This window comes from Corythoichthys intestinalis, chromosome 16 (genome assembly GCF_030265065.1).
Source record: "Corythoichthys intestinalis isolate RoL2023-P3 chromosome 16, ASM3026506v1, whole genome shotgun sequence".
Lineage (NCBI taxonomy): Eukaryota > Metazoa > Chordata > Actinopteri > Syngnathiformes > Syngnathidae > Corythoichthys > Corythoichthys intestinalis.
The window spans coordinates 8,495,508-8,518,590 of NC_080410.1; the positions used below are offsets into that span (position 1 = coordinate 8,495,508).

General features: G+C 38.7%; 1 protein-coding gene across 2 annotated transcripts in view; it reads left to right on the forward strand.

The window, feature by feature from the left end:
- Positions 1–23,083, forward strand: part of grin2aa (glutamate receptor, ionotropic, N-methyl D-aspartate 2A, a) — a 311,778-nt gene that overhangs the window by 223,400 nt on the left and 65,295 nt on the right. For both annotated transcript variants that reach the window (XM_057861597.1, XM_057861596.1), the window contains one exon: positions 18,647–18,849. In XM_057861597.1, the coding sequence (XP_057717580.1) occupies positions 18,647–18,849 (203 nt within the window). The remainder of the gene's footprint in view (positions 1–18,646; positions 18,850–23,083) is intronic.

Here is a 23,083-nt window from a genome sequence, read left to right on the forward strand (position 1 = left end):
CCTTAGACAGCTCTTTGGTCTTGGCCATAGTGGAGTTTGGAGTGTGACTGACTGAGTTTGTGGACATGTGTCTTTTATACCGATAAATAGTTAAAACAGTTGCCATTGATAGAGGTAACGAGTGAAGCCTCGTTAGACCTTGTAAGAAGAAGTTAGACCTCTTTGACAGCCAGAAATCTTGCTTGTTTGTAGGTGACCAAATACTTATTTTTCACTCTAATTTGGAAATAAATTCTTTACAAATCAAAGAATGTGATTTTCTGTTTTTTGTTTCCACATTCTGTCTCTCATGGTTGAGGTTTACCCATGTTGACAATTACAGGCCTCTCTAATCTTTTCAAGTAGGAGAATTTGCACAATTGGTGGTTGACTAAATACTTATTTGCCCCACTGTACATAACAACACATGCCTCAATACCAGCTAGCAATGACATGGAAGTAAACCAGTACTTCTCAAATAGTGGGGTGCGCCACCACGGGGGGCGCAGAGCGCTGGATGGCGCCTGTGATCTCGTGGGACATACTTTTTTTGCTCTACTAGAATAAAGTGTTATTGCACATCCACTCAGTGGGTGGCAGTGGCGCTCTCATTATCCGAGTGCGTGCAGTATTTCTTAACCGAGCAAGAGCACAGGGCAAAGAGCACTGGAGATATGAATAGCTAAGACGCAGAAATATGACGAAGCATATGTAGCATTTTGCTTTTGGCTCTGACTTTTAATGCAGTGGGAGATGAGAAAAGACCAGTTTATTGTGTCTAAAAATGTTTGCAGTGGACAGCAGGAAGCCAAATAAATTAAGACGTCACCTAAAGACATTAGAGCCCACTTACATTGATAAGCCGCTTGATTTTTTTTTTCTTTTTTCAGCAAAAACATGCTGAATATTGCCAACAATCGTCCCGCTTTGTCAGTGTTACATCAGTAAATCAGCGAGCACTGTTAGCATCATATAAGGTGGCATACCAAGTTGTTCAGTGCAAAATAAACCCACACCATAGCAAAGGAGCTGATATTAATGCTGTAAAAGTAAAACCGTCCAATAACACTGTCGTTTTTGTTTTATTAATTTTTGTTTTTGGTCAAATTTTCCTATAAGTTAATGTTGCTAATCAATTTGAGTTTATTATTATTTATTGATTTTATTCAATTTTATTTTTCCATATTAAATGGTAAAAATGTACCTAGAGTATATTTTTACAGTTTGGATGTGACTTTTTTATCTTTTTTAATTTAGGTAAGTGATGCGCTTTAAGTCTTTTCTGTTACAAAAAAATGTTAATAAAGTTATACTTTACTTTAAGCTGATCTATATTACTTTTTTTTTTTTAATATTAAAAATGACACAATGCTATGCAGAGGTGTACTTATAATAATAATAATATTATATACAAATGATACTATTTACAGTGGCGGCACGGAGTTGGGGGTATGCGAAACTTTTAGTCTTCCTTTGGGGGATATCAAAAAGTAATTGAGAAGCACTGAAGTAAGCAAATATTGCATTACTACTAGTGTTTCACTGATACCAATACGGTTTCCGATACCTGGCTATATGGCATTGGCCGATGCGAATACTGCACTGATACCAAGTTTTTAATCAATTTACTTTTTTTTTCAAATCCTAAATTGCTGCATACGTATTTGAATTTAAATTTATTACTATCATGGCTCTGTTAAACACTGCTTGAAAGGAAAATGCAAAAATATCCTCAATTACTATCGAGAGAAGTGTAAAATGAAATTTACCCCATGACAACAAATTTCTTGGACCTGTTTTTTGTGAGAAAACAAATAAATAACTGAGTATTGATACTTTAGCAACCAAATATTGTATTCGGATAAAACCTTTTAGCATAGACACTATTTGATACTTTTCACAACCCGAATATGAAAATAGCCGAATTGTGCAGTTTGAGGGCAAAAAATTGGAAAATGTCTTTTGAACCATGCAATGTAAATCTAGCCTTTGCTCGGATGTTTTTCATTCAATTTTGTTTTCCAGAAGTGAAATATTCCTGTATTCTATTCACAGTTTTCAAGCGTACATATGTATTTTATTCCCAGTATCTGGCTATTGTCACTCCCTTATTCTTACCTTTACAGAGGTATGAAAAAGTATCTGAACCTTTTGGAATTTCTCATATTTCTGCATAAAATCATCATCAAATATGATCTAATTTTTGTCAAAATCACACAGATGAAAACAACAGTATCCACTTTAACTACAACAACCCAAACATTTACGCTTCCTGAAGCTGCAGATCAGTCTGGCACAGCGATCAGAACTAATCGTGGCCCATTCTTCTCTACAAAGTTGCTGTAGTTCAGTCAGATTCCTGGGATGTTTGGCATGAATTGCTGTCTTTAGGTCATGCCACAGCATACAATGGGTTTCAAGTCTGGACTTTGACTTGGCCACTCCAGAACATGTATTTTGTTCTTCCGAAACCATTCTGAAGTTGATTTATTTCTGTGTTTTGGATCATTATCTTGTTGCAACATCCATCCTCTTTTTAGCTTCAACTGTCTGACAGACGGCCTCAGGTTTTCCTGCAAAACATCGTGATAAACTTTTGAATTCATTCTGCCATTAATGATTGCAAGTTGTCCAGGCCCTGAGACAGTTAAACAGCCCCAAATCATGATGCTCCCCCCACCATGCTTCACGGTGGGGATGAGGTGTTGATGTTGGGGAAGTTGTTCCAATTTTTTCTCCACACATGATGTTGTGTATTACTCCCAAACAATTCAACTTTGGTTTCATCAGTCAACAAAATATTTTGCCAAAACTTCTGTGGAGTGTCCAGGTGCCTTTTAGCGAACATTAAACGAGCAACACTGTTTTTTTTAATCAGCAGTTGCTTCCTCCATGGAGTCCTCCAATGAACACCATTCTTGGCCATAGTTTTACATATAGTTGATGTGTGCTCGGAGATATTGGACTGTGCCAGTGATTTCTGTAAGTCTTTAGCAGACACTCTAGGGTTCTTTTTTACCTCTCTGAGTATTCTGCACTGAACTCTTGGCATTATCTTGGGTGCATGGCCACTCCTTGGGAGAGAAGGAACAGTGCCAAACTCTCTCCGTTTATAGACAACTTCTCTGACTGTCGACTGATGAACATCCAGACTTTTAGAGATGGTTTTGTATCCTTTCCCAGCTTTATACAAATCAACAGTCCTTGATCGCAGGTGTTCGGACAGCTCTTTTGACCAAGCCATGATGCACATCAGACAATGCATCTCATCAAGATAATTCTTACCGGGTGTGTGTTTTATAGTTGGCAGGGCAGCTTTAAACCACTCATCAGTGATTGGGCCTAACTTAAATTGTTTGGTATTTTTTTTTTTCAATTTCTCTTTAAGTCTCCTTAGTCAGAGGGTTCACTTACTTATTTTTCCCCCTTCTGTCATTGTTTGCAGGCTATCCTCGTTAAAATAAGAAAACTTTTAAATGTTTGGGTGGTTTTAGTTAAAGCAGACACAGGTTTTACATCTGTGTGATTTTGACAAAGATCAGATCACATTTGATGGTCATTTTATGGAGAAATATGACAAATTCCAAAAGGTTGATATACTTTTTCATACCACTGTATTTATTCTGCTCAGCTTTATTTCTTCTTGCCTTCCTTACTCACCTTTGCTAATCATTCTTTTCTTTCCTTCTCTCCATTTCTACAAAGTTCATCACTCCTCACCATCCCTCACTTATGTTGTTCTTTCTTCCCCGCAACAGCTTGTAGTTGTTGTGCTCTTTAACACATTGCCTTCTATTGGCCACGATAGACATCCAATTCATTTAAACTGGAGGCACTACCTGTGCATTCATTCATCCATCCATCCCTCCCAGTCAAAATGAATTGGGCATCCAGCGTCGTCAATGGCAGCCAATGAGTTAATAGAGTCTGCAAAAGTCAACTGCGAATGCGTGCGCATTCACCTCTACTTCATATTGGGTGTTTTAATCAGATCATGTCTGTATTTCATGTGTTACAGTATTCACTTTCGTTTACCGCAGTCCGTAAAGTCTCGGTACTGTTTTTGTGACGAGCATTTTCATATTTCATATTGACGTGCTTCTAGCCTCATGCACACTCACACTAAGGATTTTATGTTCATGTCTGTGAGGAGATACAGTGTTGCTGGCCTGTGAAATTGATCAGCACCATTCCACTGTGTTGCAGAAAAGAGGCAAGTGAAACAAGGAGGCTCAAAGAGGAAACATAATTGGAAGCTGATGTCATTTTCTTTCTTGCTCTCTGCCTGGTGCAGCCGTTCTACCCTATGCGCCAGGATTCAGTGGCACGCAGTGAAAAAAATGATTTTATGTGATGATCAAGAGACTGAAATTCAGAAAGGGCACAAAATATGGTTATGCACTAAAAAATATTGCATGAGTCCACCCTTGGGGCTCAGGAAGAGCAGGCATAGGCAGTCGAGGAATTTAGAAAAGATCAGAGAGTGATGGCGGAAGATTGGCAGGGATAGTGAATATGTAAAGAAAAGTGACAAGTAAGTAAAAACAAAGATGAGTTGTTCTCTCTGTTTTAATGACTAAAAAAAAGTATTGTAATTGTTCTTAATTACCTAATGGGGTTACAAAATGCTGACTTTTCATGAAATTTTCAAATAGTATGGCTTTTTAACTCATTGGCTGCCATTGACGCTTCTTTCACTGCCACCCTTCCAGTTCAAATGGATTGGACGTCTACTACTGATGAACTAATTTAAGGAGTTTTTAGTTTTTAAGAGCCAGTTAATTGGATGCCTGTCATTGTCAATGGCACTGAAAGAGTTAACGTGCTCTTATTAGTAGAATACATATTTGATTTTTCATGTATCTAACTTATATTATCATTATAACTTAATTAACTAAAGTGTATTTACTGATTGAAACCAGGACCTAATGTTTCGTTCCTGCTGAGTAGATGGACTGTGTAAATTACTTAAGGAGTTGCTGCAGCACAGCGAGTTTGCAAAATAATTATTTCAGACAGCATGGGATTTGTGCTTGTAAACTCACAGTGGAGATGCAAGCACCAACGCCTCTGTGCATATGCAAAAACACACAGATACACATATCTGAGCCACTGAAGACATCAAGGGTTTATGCATTAAGAAAGCTTTAAATTTAAAATAAAAATATCTTCATTGGTTCAAATTTCTCTATGCTCCACTTTGTTATAGACTTACTTGTTGCCCTCGTTTCCACACTTTTTTTCACTAGTGCTGTACGATATAATGATATGTTTCTCCAAAACGTAAAAAAACTAGCAATATTATTACCATAAATAGACATGTTCTAGGAATGCACACTGTGGCCTGCAGATGGCGCCTAATTTGCAGTGATTTGCTTTACCGATGGGATTCCATATGCAATAGTAGTAGTGTTGTTTTTGGCAGTCTTTTTAATTTTCGTCCTATTCTTTTGTATGATAATACTTATTAGTCACCGTCATGTTTTAGTAATCTAAAAATGTGTTTGCCAAGGTTAAGTCGACATTTACTAAAAATGTTTTCGTCAATAAAATTAAAATATTTTACTCAAAAAACATAAAGGTTTCCAATTATTTCGAATGAAAGTTGACAGACTAGCACAGATTGTAGAGTCTATCTACAAGGACAACACCAACCTGATGATAATACACACTCAGCAGGAAAACAGTATATTATTTTCAATTAATTATACCCACCTAAATGCCACGAGGCAACTGTAAGTAAAAAAAGTTGTCCGAGGGTTTAATAGGATGCTTGCCATTAGCATTAGCCTAATGCTAAGGTGAATGGTATGCTAACACGACGAGTTAAATTTAGTGTGTGACGATCACTCAGCACAGACCTTTAAAGGTTAAAGCAAAATTAAATATACTTTTTGGCAATGAAAACAAATCTTACCATGTATGTAGCCTGCATGGAGACGGGAGACGACACACTGGTGAGTCAGGAGGGGGGGGGGATGCAGCAATTCACGTGTGACACAATCAGACACTGCTACTATGCATGCTAACTACACATAAAATGTCATACATTGTGAATATGTGACGGGAACTACAGGATACACATTTTCGTCTCGTCCTCATCGTCAGATGAAAACTGCCATTCTTTTCTTTATGTTTTCGTCTCCCAAAATGCATTTTTAGCTCGCCATCGTCTCGTCATGAAAGCGTTCGTTGACGAATTATTTTCGTTGTCGTCATTGTTGATGAAAACAACACTGCATAGTTGTACCACCGATCAACTTTTAAGATTTCCCTAACGCCACTCAATGGTTAACCGACTGTCTCCTCCTGTCAAGCGTATGTGAGGAATGCATGCAAGACAATAGAAAATAGAAACACCAGGAATTCTCAGTGAAAACAATTCGATCCAATATCAATGTTAATAGATTTATTATTAATGATATTATGCCAACTTATTATAAGTGTTGTTAATCTTACTTAAAAAAATAAAAGTAATTGGTTACAGTTACAAATTATTTCCCTCAAAAGTAATCGCAATAGTAACCCATTTACCTCATTGTAAGAGTAATTAGCAAAGTCATTGACGTTACTTTTCATGTTCTACATATGACATGATGCATTGTATAACATCTTTCACGTAGATGTTTATATTAATTGATTGAAAAATAAAAACGCTAGATACAGTATTTTAGAACATTTGGTATTTATTTGGATTACAATATTTTTCGGACTATAGGTCGCAGTTTTTTTTTCATAGTTTGGCTGGGGGTCTGGCTTATACTCTGGAGCGACTTATGTATGACATTTTTAACACATTATTATATAATTTCACATGTTATTTTAATCTTTTGGAATGACACTGATGGTTTGGTAAACTTGTTAGCATGTTCTTTATGCAATAGTTATCTGAATAACTCTTATAGCTATGTTACGTTAACATACAGGCAACGTTCGCATTTCGTTGTTCATGCATCATGTAACATTATCATACTGTACACTTATTCAGCATGTTGTTCTCTATTGTATTTTTATTTTAAATTGTCTTTCAAGATGACATATCTGTTTTATGTGTTGGATTTTATCAAGTAAATTCCCCCCAAAAATGTGACTTATACTCTGGTGCGATTTATATGTTTTTTTTTTTTTTTCCTCTTCATTGCGCATTTTGGGCTGGTGCAACTTTTACTCAGGTGCGAAACATACGGTAACAATATTAGTCTGTTAAGAAAACACAAATGTAAACTGACTATTAACCAGTGAAAATCTCTGAAACTACACTTTAGGCCTACTGCACAAGGAGCAGAACACTATCCTTAAATGTTCCTTGAAGTAACAATATGAAATACTGAAAATAATTATAAAGTACAAACGCTATCTTTGACATTTCCTGGCCCTTTGCTGTCTTGTTGAGTTTGCCAGAGCATGCAGGGAATCATCCGCCCACCTAGCCAATCATCATCGCGTTTGCAACGGCATCAGCATCCCCTTACCTACCCCCCCTCCCCCGCTCTGCCCTCTCCAGGCAGCTAATGTATGACAAAATCAACTGCCAACAACTTGCGCTTCATTCAACTAAATTGTAGTAACGTGCCCCTCCGTCATATTCTAACACCGTTAACACTGCTTATTATACAGCAGTCTTAAAAGTCAAAACCACCAATCGCAAGTCTTAGTAGATAACTAGATTAGGGATGTCAAACGATTAAAATTTTAATCGAGTTAATTACAGCTTAAAAAATAATTAATCGTAATTAATCGCAATTCAAACCATCTATAAAATATGCCATATTTTTCTGTAAATTATTGTTGGAATGGAAAGATAAAACACAAGACGGATATATACATTCAACATATGGTCCATAAGTACTGTATTTGCTTATTATAACAATAAATCAACAAGATGGCATTAACATTATTAACATCCTTTTTAAGCGATCCATGGATAAAAAAGACTTGTAGCTCTTAAAAGATAAATGTTAGCACAAGTTATAGAAATTTTATATTAAAACCCCTCTTAATGTAGGCTATTCGTTTTAATAAAATTTGTAAAACTTTCAATCAAAAAATAAACTAGTAGACCGCCATTGTTGTCAAAAATTACACAATGTTCATGGGTCGCACCCAAGCACCAGCAGAGGGCGACAAAACTCCAAAAAACACAAGTAACAAGTGGAGATTACACTGTACCGTCATTTTAATCTGTTTGAGCGGGGCATGTGCATTAATTGCGTCAAATATTTTAACGTGATTAATTTTTAAAAATTGATTACCGTCCGTTAACGCGATAATTTTGACAGCCCTAAATTAGATATGAGTTGAGCAAAAATACGTATGCTACTTTGCTGCTTCTGTTTACAACAGACCGTTTTAGTTTGGAGCACCACTTGATACATTTAAAATTTACTGCAGGTCAGTTTAATACCCAACTCAAAAATAAAGTTAGTGGGTGGTAGGGAAGCTGCCAAAATAAAGATGTAATTTTTCATCAAATGATTAAAAATATAGAGGTATTGTGATATGAAATTGCCAAATATTGTGATTTTTTTTTCCATCCATATCGTGCAGCACTAGTTTGCACACGGACACGCATGTTCTTCCTCCATGCAGCTTTCTATCCCTCTCTCATATTCACACATACAGTGCGCAAGTGTAGGAAAGGAAGCGCAATCTCTTTTTTTCGAAATAATTTTGTCTGACAGAAGTGACAGATATTATTTTATGACTGAATGCTTTCCCCACGCTATTAGGGACTCATTCTCCCATAATGCAAATTGCCACAGCTATAACTCTCCCAGTGAGACGAGTGCACAGAAGGCGCACCATGAAAAGCCCCCGATCTCTTGTTGTCTCTAGTGTTCTTTCTCTCATGTTCAGCAGGGATGTGTTTGATTGGGAATGCATTTGTAAAGGTCAAACAAAGCACAAGAGCAAAAGAGGAGGGCAACAGGGAAGGAAAACATCAAATGCTGGCGCAGGAGATTAAATGAATCAATGGTAGTTGTTGTGAGGCATATCTTTAACACGTCACTGCAGTCTTGAGAATCTGTGTGGGTGTGATGATACACCAAGTTATAATGCATGAACCCACCGGGTCTGTCATCATTACCTTCTGTTGACCTCTGTGTCACACCGTTCTGCTTTCCAAGCACTACGAGTGCGTAATATTGGGCCTGGAGATTCAGCATTCTGGGCGCACAGTCGATTGAGAGAATCTTTTTTTCCCCCACTTCTCTCTGGGTATTAATTTATAACCCCTCTTTCTCTAATTAGAGAGAAGTAGCGGAAAAGAGGGAGCAGGGGGACAGATGAGTTGCTTAATTCAGCTGCTTCACAGCATCTCTACTCAACCATTTCCCTTTCTTAGTATAAACCCTGCTGGGTTTTAACATTTTAGTTATTCAATATTGTGAGATTTGGTTATTTTTTTAAGGTGAACCACTTACTTAAGATTGAGAGTACGGCAACTAGGCTTAATAAAAAAAGTTTGAGCTACGAGTCCATTTACCAACCGTAACATTTGGTCAACTTTTACATTAAGCGCTGTATCAGAATCATGGTGTTGAGTTAACAGTGTCAGAGGGATAGAAATTCCCATTTAATTCCCATATTTTGTTTTCCCTCACATTCTATAAAGGCTAGTGTTGCACCTATACCGTATTTTGGCTCCCTATACCGATTACAACACTCGGCTGTGTAGTATTGGCGTACTGTATCGATACCACATTTAAAAATATATTTATAAACAGTGGGGTAAAAAAGTATTTAGTCAACCACCAATTGTGCTACTTGAAAAGATTAGAGAGGCCTGTAATTGTCAACATGGGTAAACCTCAACCATGAGAGACAGAATGTGGAAAAAAAAACTGAAAATTACATTGTTTGATTTCTAAAGAATTTATTTCCAAATTAGAGTGAAAAATAAATATTTGGTCACCTAAAAACAAGCAAGATTTCTGGCTGTCAAAGAGGTCTAACTTCTTCTTACAAGGTCTAACGAGGCTTCACTCGTTACCTGTATTAATGGCACCTGTTTTAACTCATTATCGGTATAAAAGACACCTGTCCACATGTCAGTCAGTCAGTCACACTACAAACTCCATTATGGCCAAGACCAAAGAGCTGTAGAAGGACACCAGAGACAAAATTGTAGACCTACACCAGGCTGGGAAGACTGAATCTGCAATAGGTGAAACGCTTGGTGTAAAGAAATCAACTGGGGGAGCAATTATTAGAAAATGGAAGACATACAAGGCCTCAATCTGGGGCTTCATGCAAGATCTCACCCCGTGGCGTCAAAATGATAACAAGAACGGTGAACAAAAATCCCAGAACCACACGGGGAAACCTAGTGAATGACCTACTTGCACAATTAGTGGTTGACTAAATACTTATTTGCCCCACTGTGCAGTGGGGTAAAAAAGTATTTAGTCAGCCACCAATTGTGCAAGTTCTCCCACTCAAAAGGATGAGAGAGGCCTGTAATTGTCCTCATACTGTAGGTATACCTCAACTATGTAAAATAAGTATTTGGTCACCAACAAACAAGCAAGATTTCTGGCTCTCACAGAGCTGCAACTACTTTTAGAGGCTCTCTACTCATTGCCTGTATTAATGGCACACGTTTGAACTCATTCGCAGTATAAAAGACACCTGCCTATAACCTCGGACAGTCAAACTCCAAACTCCACTATGGCCAAGACCAAACAGCTGTCAAAGGACACTTGAAACAAAATTGTAGACCTGCACCTGGCTGGGAAAACTGAATCTGCAACAGGTAAGCAGCTTGGTGTGAAGAAATCAACTGTGGGAGCAATTATTAGAAAATGAAAAATATACAAGACCACTGATAATCTCCCTCGATCTGGGGCCCCATGCAAGATCTCACCCTGTGGGGTCAAAATGATCACAAGAACAGTGAGCAAAATTCCCAAAAAACATGGGACAACCTCGTGACTGACCTACAGAGAGCTGGGACCAAAGTAACAAAGGCTACTATCAGTAATACACTACTCCACCAAGGACTGAAATCCTACAGTGCCAGACGTGTCTCCCTGCTTAAGTCAATATACGTCCAGGCCCATCTGGTTTGCTAGAGAGGATTTGGATGATCCAGACGAAGATTGGGAGAATGTAATATGGTCAGATGAAACCAAAAATCAAAATTTTGGTAGAAACGCAACGTCTTGTGCTTGGAGGACAAAATGCAGAATTGCATCCAAAGAACACCATGTCTATTGAGAAGCAAGAGGGATGGAAACATCATGCTTTACGGCTGTTTTTCTGCAAAGGGACCTGGACACCCGGTCTGTGTAAAGAAAAGGATAAATGGGGCCAGGTATCGCGAGATTTAGAGTGAAAACCACCTCACATCAGTAAGGCCATTAAAGATGAAACGTGGCTGGGTCTTTCAGCATGACAACGATCCCAAACACACTTCCTGGGAAACAAAGGAGTGGCTACGTAAGAAGCATTTCAAGGTCCTGGAGTGGACAAGCCAATCTCCAGATCTCAACCCCATAGAAAATCTTTGGAGGGGGTTGAAAGGTTGTGTTGCCCAACAACAGTCCGAAAACATCATTGCTTTCGAGGAGATCTACAAGAAGGAATGAGTCAAAATACCAGAGTGTGAAAACTTACAGAATTTTTTTTTACCTCTGTCATTGCCACAAAAGGAATATAACAAAGTATTGAGATGAACTTTTGTTCTTGACCAAATACTTATTTTCCACGATAATTTGCAAATAAATTCTTTAAAAATCCGACAAAGTGATTTTCTGGATTTTTTCCCCCATTCTCTCTATCATGGTTGAGGTATACCTGTGATGAAAATTACAGGCCTCCCTGATCTTTTTAAGTGTGAGACCTTGCACAGTTGGTGGCTGACTAGATACTTTTTTGACGCTCCCATTGGTGGGTTACTACGCCACAATAGTATATAGTTGTGAGGTGCATGACCTGGGTGGGTGCTGAGCAAAATAGTGAAAAGTGAGCTAGACTCCTCTGCTGCTTTACTGAAGCAACATTCTGCTGCTAAGCGAGAGAAAATGTATGCATGTACATTCTGCTGCAAATTTTTGGAAGCACTACAATATTAATTAATATCAAGCTCTAGCATCCCCAGGTTGAGGGTGACATTGGCAGGGTCACGATTTCAGCTGATTTAGAATGCAGCCCATTGAGGGGGACGATTCAGAACGAGGAAAATTGCGACGGAGAGCAGCAAAATGTCATTGTTTCAATATCTCTACTCCCATATTTTTACAGGATATTATTTTTATCTAAATATTTTTCCCTAATTACTAAATAAATGGTATCGTCATGACAAATATGTCTTGTGCTAAATGGAATATGAAATATTAAAAATTCATTTATTCAGTATGACAGAGCAAAATTACGGCATAATGGTCAAAACTGTCGACTTTTTGCCACTCTCGAAGGTATTTTATGCCGCCGGAGTTAGTCAGGGTTTTGTCATTTCCCTGCCCCGGCTTCGGAGACTGAGAAAAGAGCGTAAACAAAGCAGAAGGCATGACAGCTAGCCGACATGCTAACCCGAACCGAGCGGCGTTTCCAAGTTTTTTTCTGCGGCGGGCAGGCGGTGCTCGTCGCCGGGGAAAGAAGGGGAAACGCCAAAAATGACAAATCAAACAAAAGTACCCCAACTCATGTCACACACAGTGGCCGGGCTGATTATCTCCACCAATCGGGTAGCCTATGGCGCAGGCATACAGTGCTCGTCGCCAGGGAGAGAAGGGGAAACGCCAAAAATGACAAATCACATAAAAATACCCAATTCGTGTCACACATGGCGGCGGGGTGGTGTCCACCAATCGGCCAGCCCACAGTGGCGGGCAGGCAGTGGTCGTCACCAGGGAGAGAAGAGGGAAACACTGAAAATGTAAACAAAACAGGAGTAGTATTATCACCCACAAAATGCAAGCCACCGACTTTTTTACACGTTTACCATGATTGTAGTATTTGATAACAGGGTTAGTGTTATAATATAAAACACGAAGCTGACTCACTTAGTCATCCGTTCAATGTCTCTTGATTGTGGGACTTGTTTTGCCCCCTCGTGGTGAACGTGAACCTGCCGGCAACAAATTGGGCTGGCGTGATGCGAAAAATAAAATATATCCACAAAATCAGCTGAATCCACAGTCCATCTGCATGCTATAAAGAAATAGCTGTGCTGTGAGATGCTGACCCAGTGTGTGGCCACAGCATACACATCTGATGTTGCTCACAGTGGTACTCAGTGTGTTCAGGGAGCTTGTGTGTCTGCTCAGACACATGAAAAATTAGAGTGAAGATTGGGACTCCCCAATGCCGATTATTTAATTTTTAATCTCTATCTGTATCGGTGCAACACTAATGAAAGCCATAATAATAAATGTGTAAAACCGGCACATGTGACTTCTTTGTTCTTAGAGAGAAATTTAAACGTTTTTGGTATTGTTATTGAAGTGAAGTTGATCCAACATTCATCTTTGTTGTAAAAAAGTCCGATACCATTGTTCATGTATTCATTCATTAATTCATCACACATTAATTTACATTGTAGTTACTGTTTCTCTTAAAAAGACATTTATAAGGCTGTGTACATGTAACTGCGCTGTAATTTGTCAAATGTAGAAGAGCTGTGGAAAGACTTTTAAACAATTGCAACCTTCTTTGGTGAGAGGCGACGTGAATGGAATGGAACACATGACACCTCAGTGTACAGTACTGTCTAAAAGGAACCGACACACATCCACACACACAGAAAATGAATCACCTCAGTGAATATGGCAGCTGACTGAGGCATCTCTAATCCCTGTCAGATGATAGTAAACTACTGAAGCAAAACAATTAAAATGCTAATTTCACTTCCTTCACATGACCTGAAAGGGGGGCTTAATAACATTGTTATTGCGTATCTCCAATATACTGTATGAGTGCACACTCAGAGGGGAACAATCTTTTTTTTTTTTCCATGAGTCAGCCTCCTCACCTAAAAAAAGTATTCTCGTCTGTTTTGTTCCATTATGCCACATGGGGGAAAAATGGTGCTGCGCAATAATCAAGTTTAGGCTACTGTGTACATAGTGTAAACCTTTACATCAGTGGTCTCCAAACTATTCCACATGGGGCTGCAGTGGGTACTGGATTTCACTCTAACAAAACAAGACCACACCTTTTCACTAATCTGGTGTTTTACAAGTGTAATCAGTTGATTGCAGCCAGGTGCTGCTTGTTTTACCAGAAACCTCATTGGTTAATCTGTCTGTGCTCGACAGAGGTGGGTATAGTCGCCAAAATATATACTAAAGTAAGAGTACTTACTTCTAAATAGTATTCAAGTAAATTTAGTAATCCAAACATTTACTCAAGTACAGTGGTACCTCAACATACGAAGTTAATTCGTTCCTGGACCTTGTTTGTAAATCGAAATGGTCATATGTCGAGCAGAATTATCCTATAAGAATACATCATAATTCCGTTTATTCGTTCCACAGCCTGAAAATACAGTGGCCGAGAGGTGTCGGGCGAAATGCAAAGTCCAAACACTTTGCAAATAGAAAAAAGCACTAACCCCAATTGCAAACGTTTTGCAAAAGGAAAAAGCATGAATGCAAACTGCCACAACACGATCCACAATTCCTGATGCACCATTGCAGATTTTTGCAAAAGCACGAACCCCAATTGCTACACGATAGCAAATGGTGAACGAATGCAAACTGCCACAACACGATCCCCAATTCCGAAAGCGCGATTGCAAATTGGCAAAAGCACAAAAAACAATTCCACAACACGACTGCAAATGGCTCGCAGCACGAATGTAAAAGGCTCGCAAGACGATGACCCGGAAGTAAAAAAAAAAAATAAATAAATAAATAAAAAAAAAAAGACAACACGTGGTATATTGCTATATGTGCTTTGTGACCATCTCTACGGACCTCCGTAAAGTTGCCCCCCACCCCATCAGATGCAAATGTATATAAAAATGATGTCAATCGTTTGTGCTGCAACGGTTTTGTGGAAACAGTATTATGCTTTTATTGAGATATCAATTTCGAGCTGTGACGTCACTCATAGCTTTTCCTTAGCTTAGCTCCCGCGGCTAATGGAGCGTACCAACTATCTCAACAGAGGGGTGTCCTAACATCTAGCACGAACGTAGCGCAAAGAAATTCGGGTCCATTTTGCAACATCTCAAACAAATGGCAACACTTCAGAACCATTTTGCTGTAAATGAGAGGCTTAGATGGACGTCATCACTCGAAATTAATATGTCAAGCCCCCCAATTTACTGCAAAATGGACCCGAATTTGTTTGCATTAGTAGAACCTTTTGTTGAGATAGTTGGTACGCTCCATTAGCCGCGGGAGCTCAGCTAAGGAAAAGCTACGAGTGACGTCACCGCTCGAAATTAATATCTCAATAAAATCATACTATATCTACAAAACCGTCTGATAGGGTGGGGGGGGGCAACTTTATGGAGGTCCGTAGAGATGGTCACAAAGCACATATAGTAATATACAAAGTGTCGTTTTTTTTTTTTTTTTTCTATTTCTGGGTCATCTTCTTGCGAGCCTTTTGCATTCGTGCTGCGAACCATTTGCTGTCGTGTTGTGGCAATTGGGGTTTGTGCTTTCGCCAGTTTACAATCGCACTTTAGGAATTGGGGATCGTTTTGTGGCAGTTTGCATTCATGCTTTTTTCTTTTGCAAAGCATTTGCATTTGGGGTCCGTGCTTTTTTCTATTTGCGAAGTGTTTGGACTTTGCATTTCGCCTGACACCTCTCGGCCACCGAACGAAAACCTACACTAAATCCCTAATAAATACTGCTGGTACAATTACAAATGGCAAAATAAATCAATTATAAATAAAAATCAGAATATGATAATAAATTCTACAATAATGTCATGAATTGGGTTCTAATGTGGCGGACGTGTTTTGCATGCTGTACCTGAACGCATAGCGTGGCGAACGTGGCAGACTAAGAAAGGTGCAGCTGAAATGTTCTGGCCATCTCTTTGGCAATGTTACAATAACAATAATTGTCACCTTAACTTATAAAGACTGGCGAACGGAGGTTGGAGGAGGAGTATTGTCAAGCCAGTTCACAAATGCGCACACCACGCTCAAGTTTTTCTAATTGTCGAGCCAGTTCAAGAATGCGCACACCGCGCTCATATTTTTCTAATTGTCGAGCTTATTTTCACCTTCATTTCAATGGTAAGCGTCACCTTTTCCCTTTTTACACCACCCGCACTAACCTTTTTGACCCCATGTTGATTTCTCTCACAAGAAAATCCGCCGTGTGTCCGACTTCGTCCGCAAAACAAAGAAACTGCGGCGCTGGCATAAATCGTCGTATTTCTACCATATCGTCAGATGTAGAAACAAATTTTACGTCGGATGTTGAAAAGACCATGTGTCGAAGAGATCGTATGTCAAGGTACCACTGTACAGGTAAAAAAGTATTTGCTGATAAGAATTTTGAGTAATTGCTTACAATGTCTGATTTTTTTAAAGACATTTTCTACGAACAATATTTGAAACATCACCTGTCCAAAGAGCACGAGGGCCCTCTAGTGGAGAAAAATAATTGTTACCTCTGATTGGGATAACGGTGGTTATTTTTGCGATGTCTCATTGGTTAAACTGAGAGCCACTGTTGACATCTCTGGCAATTCAATTCAATTCAATTCAATTCAATTCAATTCAATTCAATTCAATTCATTTCAATTCAATTTTATTTGTATAGCCCTGAATCACAACAATGTTGTCTCAAAGGGCTTTGCAGAGGCAATATGATATACAATCAGAAACAGCAAATGAAGCAACAAAGATGAATGAATAAAGTTCAAGTTCTGGGTATCCCCCATCCTTAGACCCTCCATGTCGGCAAGGAAAAACTCCAAAAACTCCAGAGTCTTTGGGAGAAAATGAGAAACCTTGGTGAGTACCACAGTCAGGAGAGATCCACTCCCAGGACGGATAGACAGGAAGCCCCAGGACTGCTAATGGGAATTAGCAGGCAAAGTTACAGTCCGTAAAGATGCAGTGGAGTAAAGGAACAAGAAGAGGTCAATTTAGCCAGATGAGACGGGGGTAGCAATGAGGACGTCCATCCAGCCAGAGGTCCGGACAGTCAGGAGGCTGCAGATGACAAATAGCCCTACCCCAGAGGGGAGGGGGGAAAGGGGACACCGGGTGATTAGTGATGAAGAGACTAGACAACTAGATATTAACATTGGAAAATAGAAATAAAGTAAGACAAGTGGTAGGTAGAGTGAGAAAAAGGAGATAGAACTCAGTGGCTGTACTTCCCCCAGCATTATAACTTCTAGTGCAGCTTAGACTAAACTGTGAGTCTACTCCGACTTCAACTAGCCTGACCATAAGCTTTGTCGAATAGGAACGTTTTTAATCTAATCTTAAATGTGCAGACTGTCTCGGCTTCTTTAATATTAGCTGGAAGCTGATTCCATAAAACAGGGGCTTGGTGGCTAAAGGCTGTAGCTCCGACAGTACTTTTAGAAACCTTGGGAACTACCAGTAGACCTGCATTCTGAGAGCGGAGGGTTCTGTTGGGGCGGTATGGAACCAGAGCATCGGTGAGATAAGATGTCCCCAACCCATTAATGGTCTTAAATGTAAGAAGGAGGCAAAAACTGAGAAGTACATTTTTCTCAAAAGGTTACTCAAGTAAATGTAACTGACTAAATGTAATGCATTACTACCCAACTCTGGTGCTCAATCAGTATGAAAAAAAATCAGGACCTACAGCGGCCCTTGAGGACAGTTTTGGAGACCCCGGCTTTACATGAAAAGACAAATCAGCCACCACTCACTACAACTGCATTCAAAAAAAGAGCATGTATAAGAAATAGGTTTTGAATAGAGGGAGTGAGTGAAAGCGGTTTGCCTTTTTCTGTCTCCTGTAGCATTAAAAATTCAGTCTTTCTTGCCTCGTGTCAGTTCTCTTCTCGCCTGCTTGACACAAACATAAGCAAACATCATATGTGCATACACGTTACTCATAAGGACGAGAGTGGGTGCGAAGAAAGCATCCATAAGGGAATCTATGACATTGCAGCTTTGAAAACTTGCTAAATTATTGACATACTGTAAAATGGTGACGTCACACCTGTGTTATACTGTACATCAGTGTCTATACAGTACAGGAAAAGGGTCTTTATATTGTACACGTAGCCAAATGAGTTAGCAGTGATGGTTGGTACACATGTCTTTTGCTCAGAAAACAAATGAACTTGCAATATATGAACTTGCAATATAGCCTTATCTGTAAATATTTTGGTTAGAGCTCCCATAAATTACAGGTTCCAAGAATTGGCAAAAGTGACAATTGTGAGAATTTTTGTAGACATTTTTCGAAGTCTTCAGTAATACATGAATCTTACGATTGTGGTTCCTGGGGGTAGTCAGCACCCCATTAAGTGTCATTTTAGCATTTTTTTCCTTTATATATTTGACTCAAGGTACCACTGATGAACTGCAAGACATGCCTAATTGATAAAACTATGTCTCAGACTTACTTTAGTTTTAACCTAAACTTGTAACGTTATTTAAATGGGACGGGATCGCATCATCCGTCAAATTCCAAAATGTTTCAGCTCAGATCATTCACGACTGGTAATGCTGCTTGTATCCTGCACTCCTTCATCCCCGCAGATGGGGAAGCTGGACAATGGCAGCTTGACGCTGAAGTATCCGGTTTGGCCACGCTTCAACTCCTTTGGTGATGCTGAGCTTGACGACAACCACTTGTCCATCGTCACGTTAGAAGAGAAGCCATTTGTCATTGTGGAAGATGTCGAGAGACTGACTGGTACCTGCATGAGGAACTCTGTGCCCTGCAGGAAACATATCAAAGAGTATGTGTGACTTTTTCTACCCAGCTCTTTACAATTCTTTGTCCTTGTCCCAGTTTAATAGCCACAGCCAATAAATTATGTGATAAGCAGCATGTAGAAAAATACATCCATTCTATTTTGCCATTGGCACTGCCATTATCTTGGGTCTGTATGCTCTCTTGTGGTCCTTACCTGGGATGAGAAAAGAGTGATCTATGCACCAAACTTTCACCCAATGCAACCCCCATTCCAACCACTAAAAAGAAAACCTACTGCTGAACTCAGCAATTTACTTCCTCTTTTCCCATTTTCGATATACCACTCATATATTGCCTTTGTCCTGCTACACTCCATTCTTAAGGCTACACAATGTGAGTGTGACCATGAGAATGAGCAGCACAGTGGCTTGGGTGATAGGTAATCAACACTTTTATTTGATGGAGCACACACATATGAAGGCTCTTTGATGACTGCTGTGAATGCTAGGCTCTTTTAGGGACAGCGGTCACTACAGTGGATAAAAATTATATTCAAATAGTGAAAAGTTGACACTTAAGACCTTTTTTTTAAGTCATTAAAAAAGCAAACTCAAATATTAGCAACTATTATGTATTTAAAAATTATTAATCATTGTACTTTTTTAGATTTTCAAAAATGAATGAATAAATAATCATAAGTAATTATTAATTAATACAAACTGAATGGTGTTGGCCCCAAGCAGGACTCTGAATTTGATTTTTTACTCTCAGAGTATTTAACTCATTACATGCTAGGGTGTTCCATTTTGCCTAACATAAAAATCCGATTGTTTTTTTCTCAAACCCGATTTTTCGATATCAATTACGATTTCTTGGCAAAATAAAAAATTATGACAAAGTATTCAGAATGTCTTCTGTTTAAACGTTCATTTTTCTTTATTAAAATGGAAAGTGCTACTGAATTTAACTTGCTAATATACAAAGAACAATTCCTTGGAATTAAGAGCATTTTATTTATACAACAGACTCCAGCTCTGTTCTTAATTAAAGCAATAATGAAAGAAGAAAGTGCATATATCAATTGAAATAAAATTAAACATGGGAAAAGATAGTCAAATAGTCTGTCAGCAAGTCAGTTTGCCAACCAGCTAGCCAACCAGTCAATCAAGTCAGTCAGGTGAAGTACGTAGGCAGCCACGCTCAAGGTGATGTGCTGTCACATTTCTCTCTGATCTTACTTACATAAATCAATGATTAGCCAAAACTGTCACTCAATAATAACAATATGCAAGGTGGAAATCACCTTATTTAAACAAACACAAATATGCACCCCAGCGAAGGTAACGAACATAATGATCTCTGTTTTATGAGCACCTCATCTTTGCAACAGTTGTCAGGTCAAACACATTAATGGACCAAAGAACAATGACAAGAACAAATAGCTTCAATTTTAAAATGTGGACTTATGCATTTTGCCAAAATATGTTATTGTATTAAAACAAAATAACAACAGGGCATGCTGTCAAATAATCCATTAGAGGCAATCTTGACAGGAAAACGAGACAGAAGGACAGACACACACACACACACACACACACAGTGAAACAGACATTCACAAACGCACTCACACACGCATATAAGGGATATCTCTACTTACGAAATAAATTGGCTCTGCATGTAGTTTCGTAACTTGAAAATTCTATAAGTAGAGACGTGTTTTCCATGTAAATGCCCTAATCCGTTCCAAAAATTCGGACATACATTTTTTATAATGCATAAAAATCCATCAAAACATGTAACGAATACAGTACATGTTACAGTTAGATTTTTGCACAATCATCATGAAATCAGAGTTGTGCATAATTAAAAAAAAATAAAATAAAAAAATAAAATAAAAATCAAGAATAGAGTAAATAAACACTCATGTAAAGCTGTCGGAACATGGGGGTGGGATGAAAAGGAGGCTGGGATACACACATGCACATACAGTAGAGCCAATTGGATGCTAGGAATGCTAGCCAATAGCCAATGGCAGAGCAGCTATAAGTATGTTACGTTTAGTAAACTTTGGGTGCTCCGAGTACCAGCCATACTGTATTTTTGCCTTTCGTATCCTGAAACGTTTTTCGTAAAAAGAGGCAGACATGGCACTAAATGTCATTGTGTTGCACATGAAAGTGTTCAAAGTAAATGAAGTATTAAATATTTCAAGGCTGCATGTTTATTTGACAATCCACTGCAATCCTTGTATGTATACAACAATACTTTAAGTTCATCATTAGACAATACACTTACTCATACTTACTCACTTACTCAATTTGTGTAAAGTTGGCTGGGTAAAAGTAGTAGAATCACCACTAGCCATTAGGGATGCAATGATACAGTTAAGTCACGGTTCGGTATTATTTTTGATACGAAGGGCACAGTTTTTGATGCGATTCAATACATTTAATGCTCTGAAACAAAAAAAAATATTTTTTTATTTTGCTAACAAGCAAAAATAACAATGTAATCATATAAACATGCAGTATAGTGCAAATTATTTATGTTCTTACTTCTTACTGATCTGAAGAAATTTTGTATAAAAGTGCCAAAAAAAATCTTTACTTTTTGTAAAGTGAGGCGGGGCACACTGTTGATTGCTATTACTCTCTTAGCAGTTATGTTTACCACATGAGAAAAACATCCTATTTGTAGTCCAAGTCCATCTGTGTTTCGTCCTGAATTAACAATATTCAACTAGTATGGATTGATTTGGCCTGCTTAACGTCCATTCAGTCATGGCGGTTTTTAATTCATCGATGTAGTGTATGGACTACGCTTCCCATGATCACATTTGGGCTCTTGTAGTCAATGGCATGGTACTTGGAGGGATCTAACATAGCACATCTAGGTTGCTATTTGATTATATCTAGTGTGTGCGTGCGAGTGTTGTCGGGCATTAAAAAAAAGCTGGGATGGGATCGCCACAGAAGTTACGTCTGCTCATTACTGCACAACACCAGCATTTGACAATCGACTTTGATAAACACGACGAGTTTGAAGTACAGCGCGCTTAATTTGCCACTCATTGTTCATCATGTAACCGTGACTTAGCTCTCTAGCCACGTTTACATGCTGACTTTTATTCATACCGATTCAAATCATTCCGAATGGAAATTTCACATCAGCTGTTTACATGTCACTTCATCTATTCCTATCCAGCGTTTACATGTGACTGCCTTTATTCCGAAAGGACGTTTGACAACTGCCGTCTGACATGCGCAGATTAATCAAAACAAAGCGTCACGTTGCAAAACATGGAGATCGATCGTCAGATCAGCTGCTGTTTTAACTTTTCGAGTGGAAACAAAACTTCAGAATGATACGCCGTTCATTTAAAAAGCTGTGTGGGTGCGCTGTGCGTGTGCTTGGAAGCCTTTTTGCAAGTGACGTTACTTACGTCACCAAGTGACGTCACCACGTCAGTACGGAGCATGCGCAGAAAGAACGCAACCAGACACCATTCCGCTTCCCTGTTTACATGATATAATTTTACTTCTAATCGGTTTGGGAAAAGGAATATTCCACCCCTGTGAATCGGAATGAAATTCCATTCCGTTTGGGCCTGTTCATTCTGAATGAGGTGTTTATATGAAACGCATTTATTCAGTTTGAACAAATATTCCGATTGTAATTGGAATATTTGGCTCCATGTAAACGTGGCATCTGTGACCCACGGTCTAAACCTGTCTGTTGTCAAAGTGAAGTTAATCGTAGCAGCTAAGTCGAAATCAATATATTGGCGGACATTGTTGTACATATCCGTAAAGATAGTCATTATTTAAAATGTACGAGTGGGGATAGCATATCAGCTCACCCAAAATGCTGCCAAACAACGGATCTGTATGATATTGAATCTGGCAAGCCGCCCCCTTAAGTACCGATTTGAACGTTTTTAATATCGCTTTAATTAGAAAAGTTGGTTCCGGTTCATAATCGATTACTCAAACAGCCCTATTGCATGCATTGAGGCCGATAGACGTCCAGTTCATTTGTTTATTTCAACTGGGAAGACTGGCTGTTAATGTTCATGGTTTAGTGCAATCCATATCGATGGGATTCGTTCATTTGGCCCCGCCAGTCAAAATAGACTGGACATCTAGTGCTGTCATCAGCAATCAATGAGTTAAATGAGCGCTCTGTACGGGTTAAAAAAATGTTTTTTTTTTCTTTTTTTTAAATTGTGCGTGAAAGGGTAAAACCTATCCATGTGTACACAACTTAAGTGATTAGAA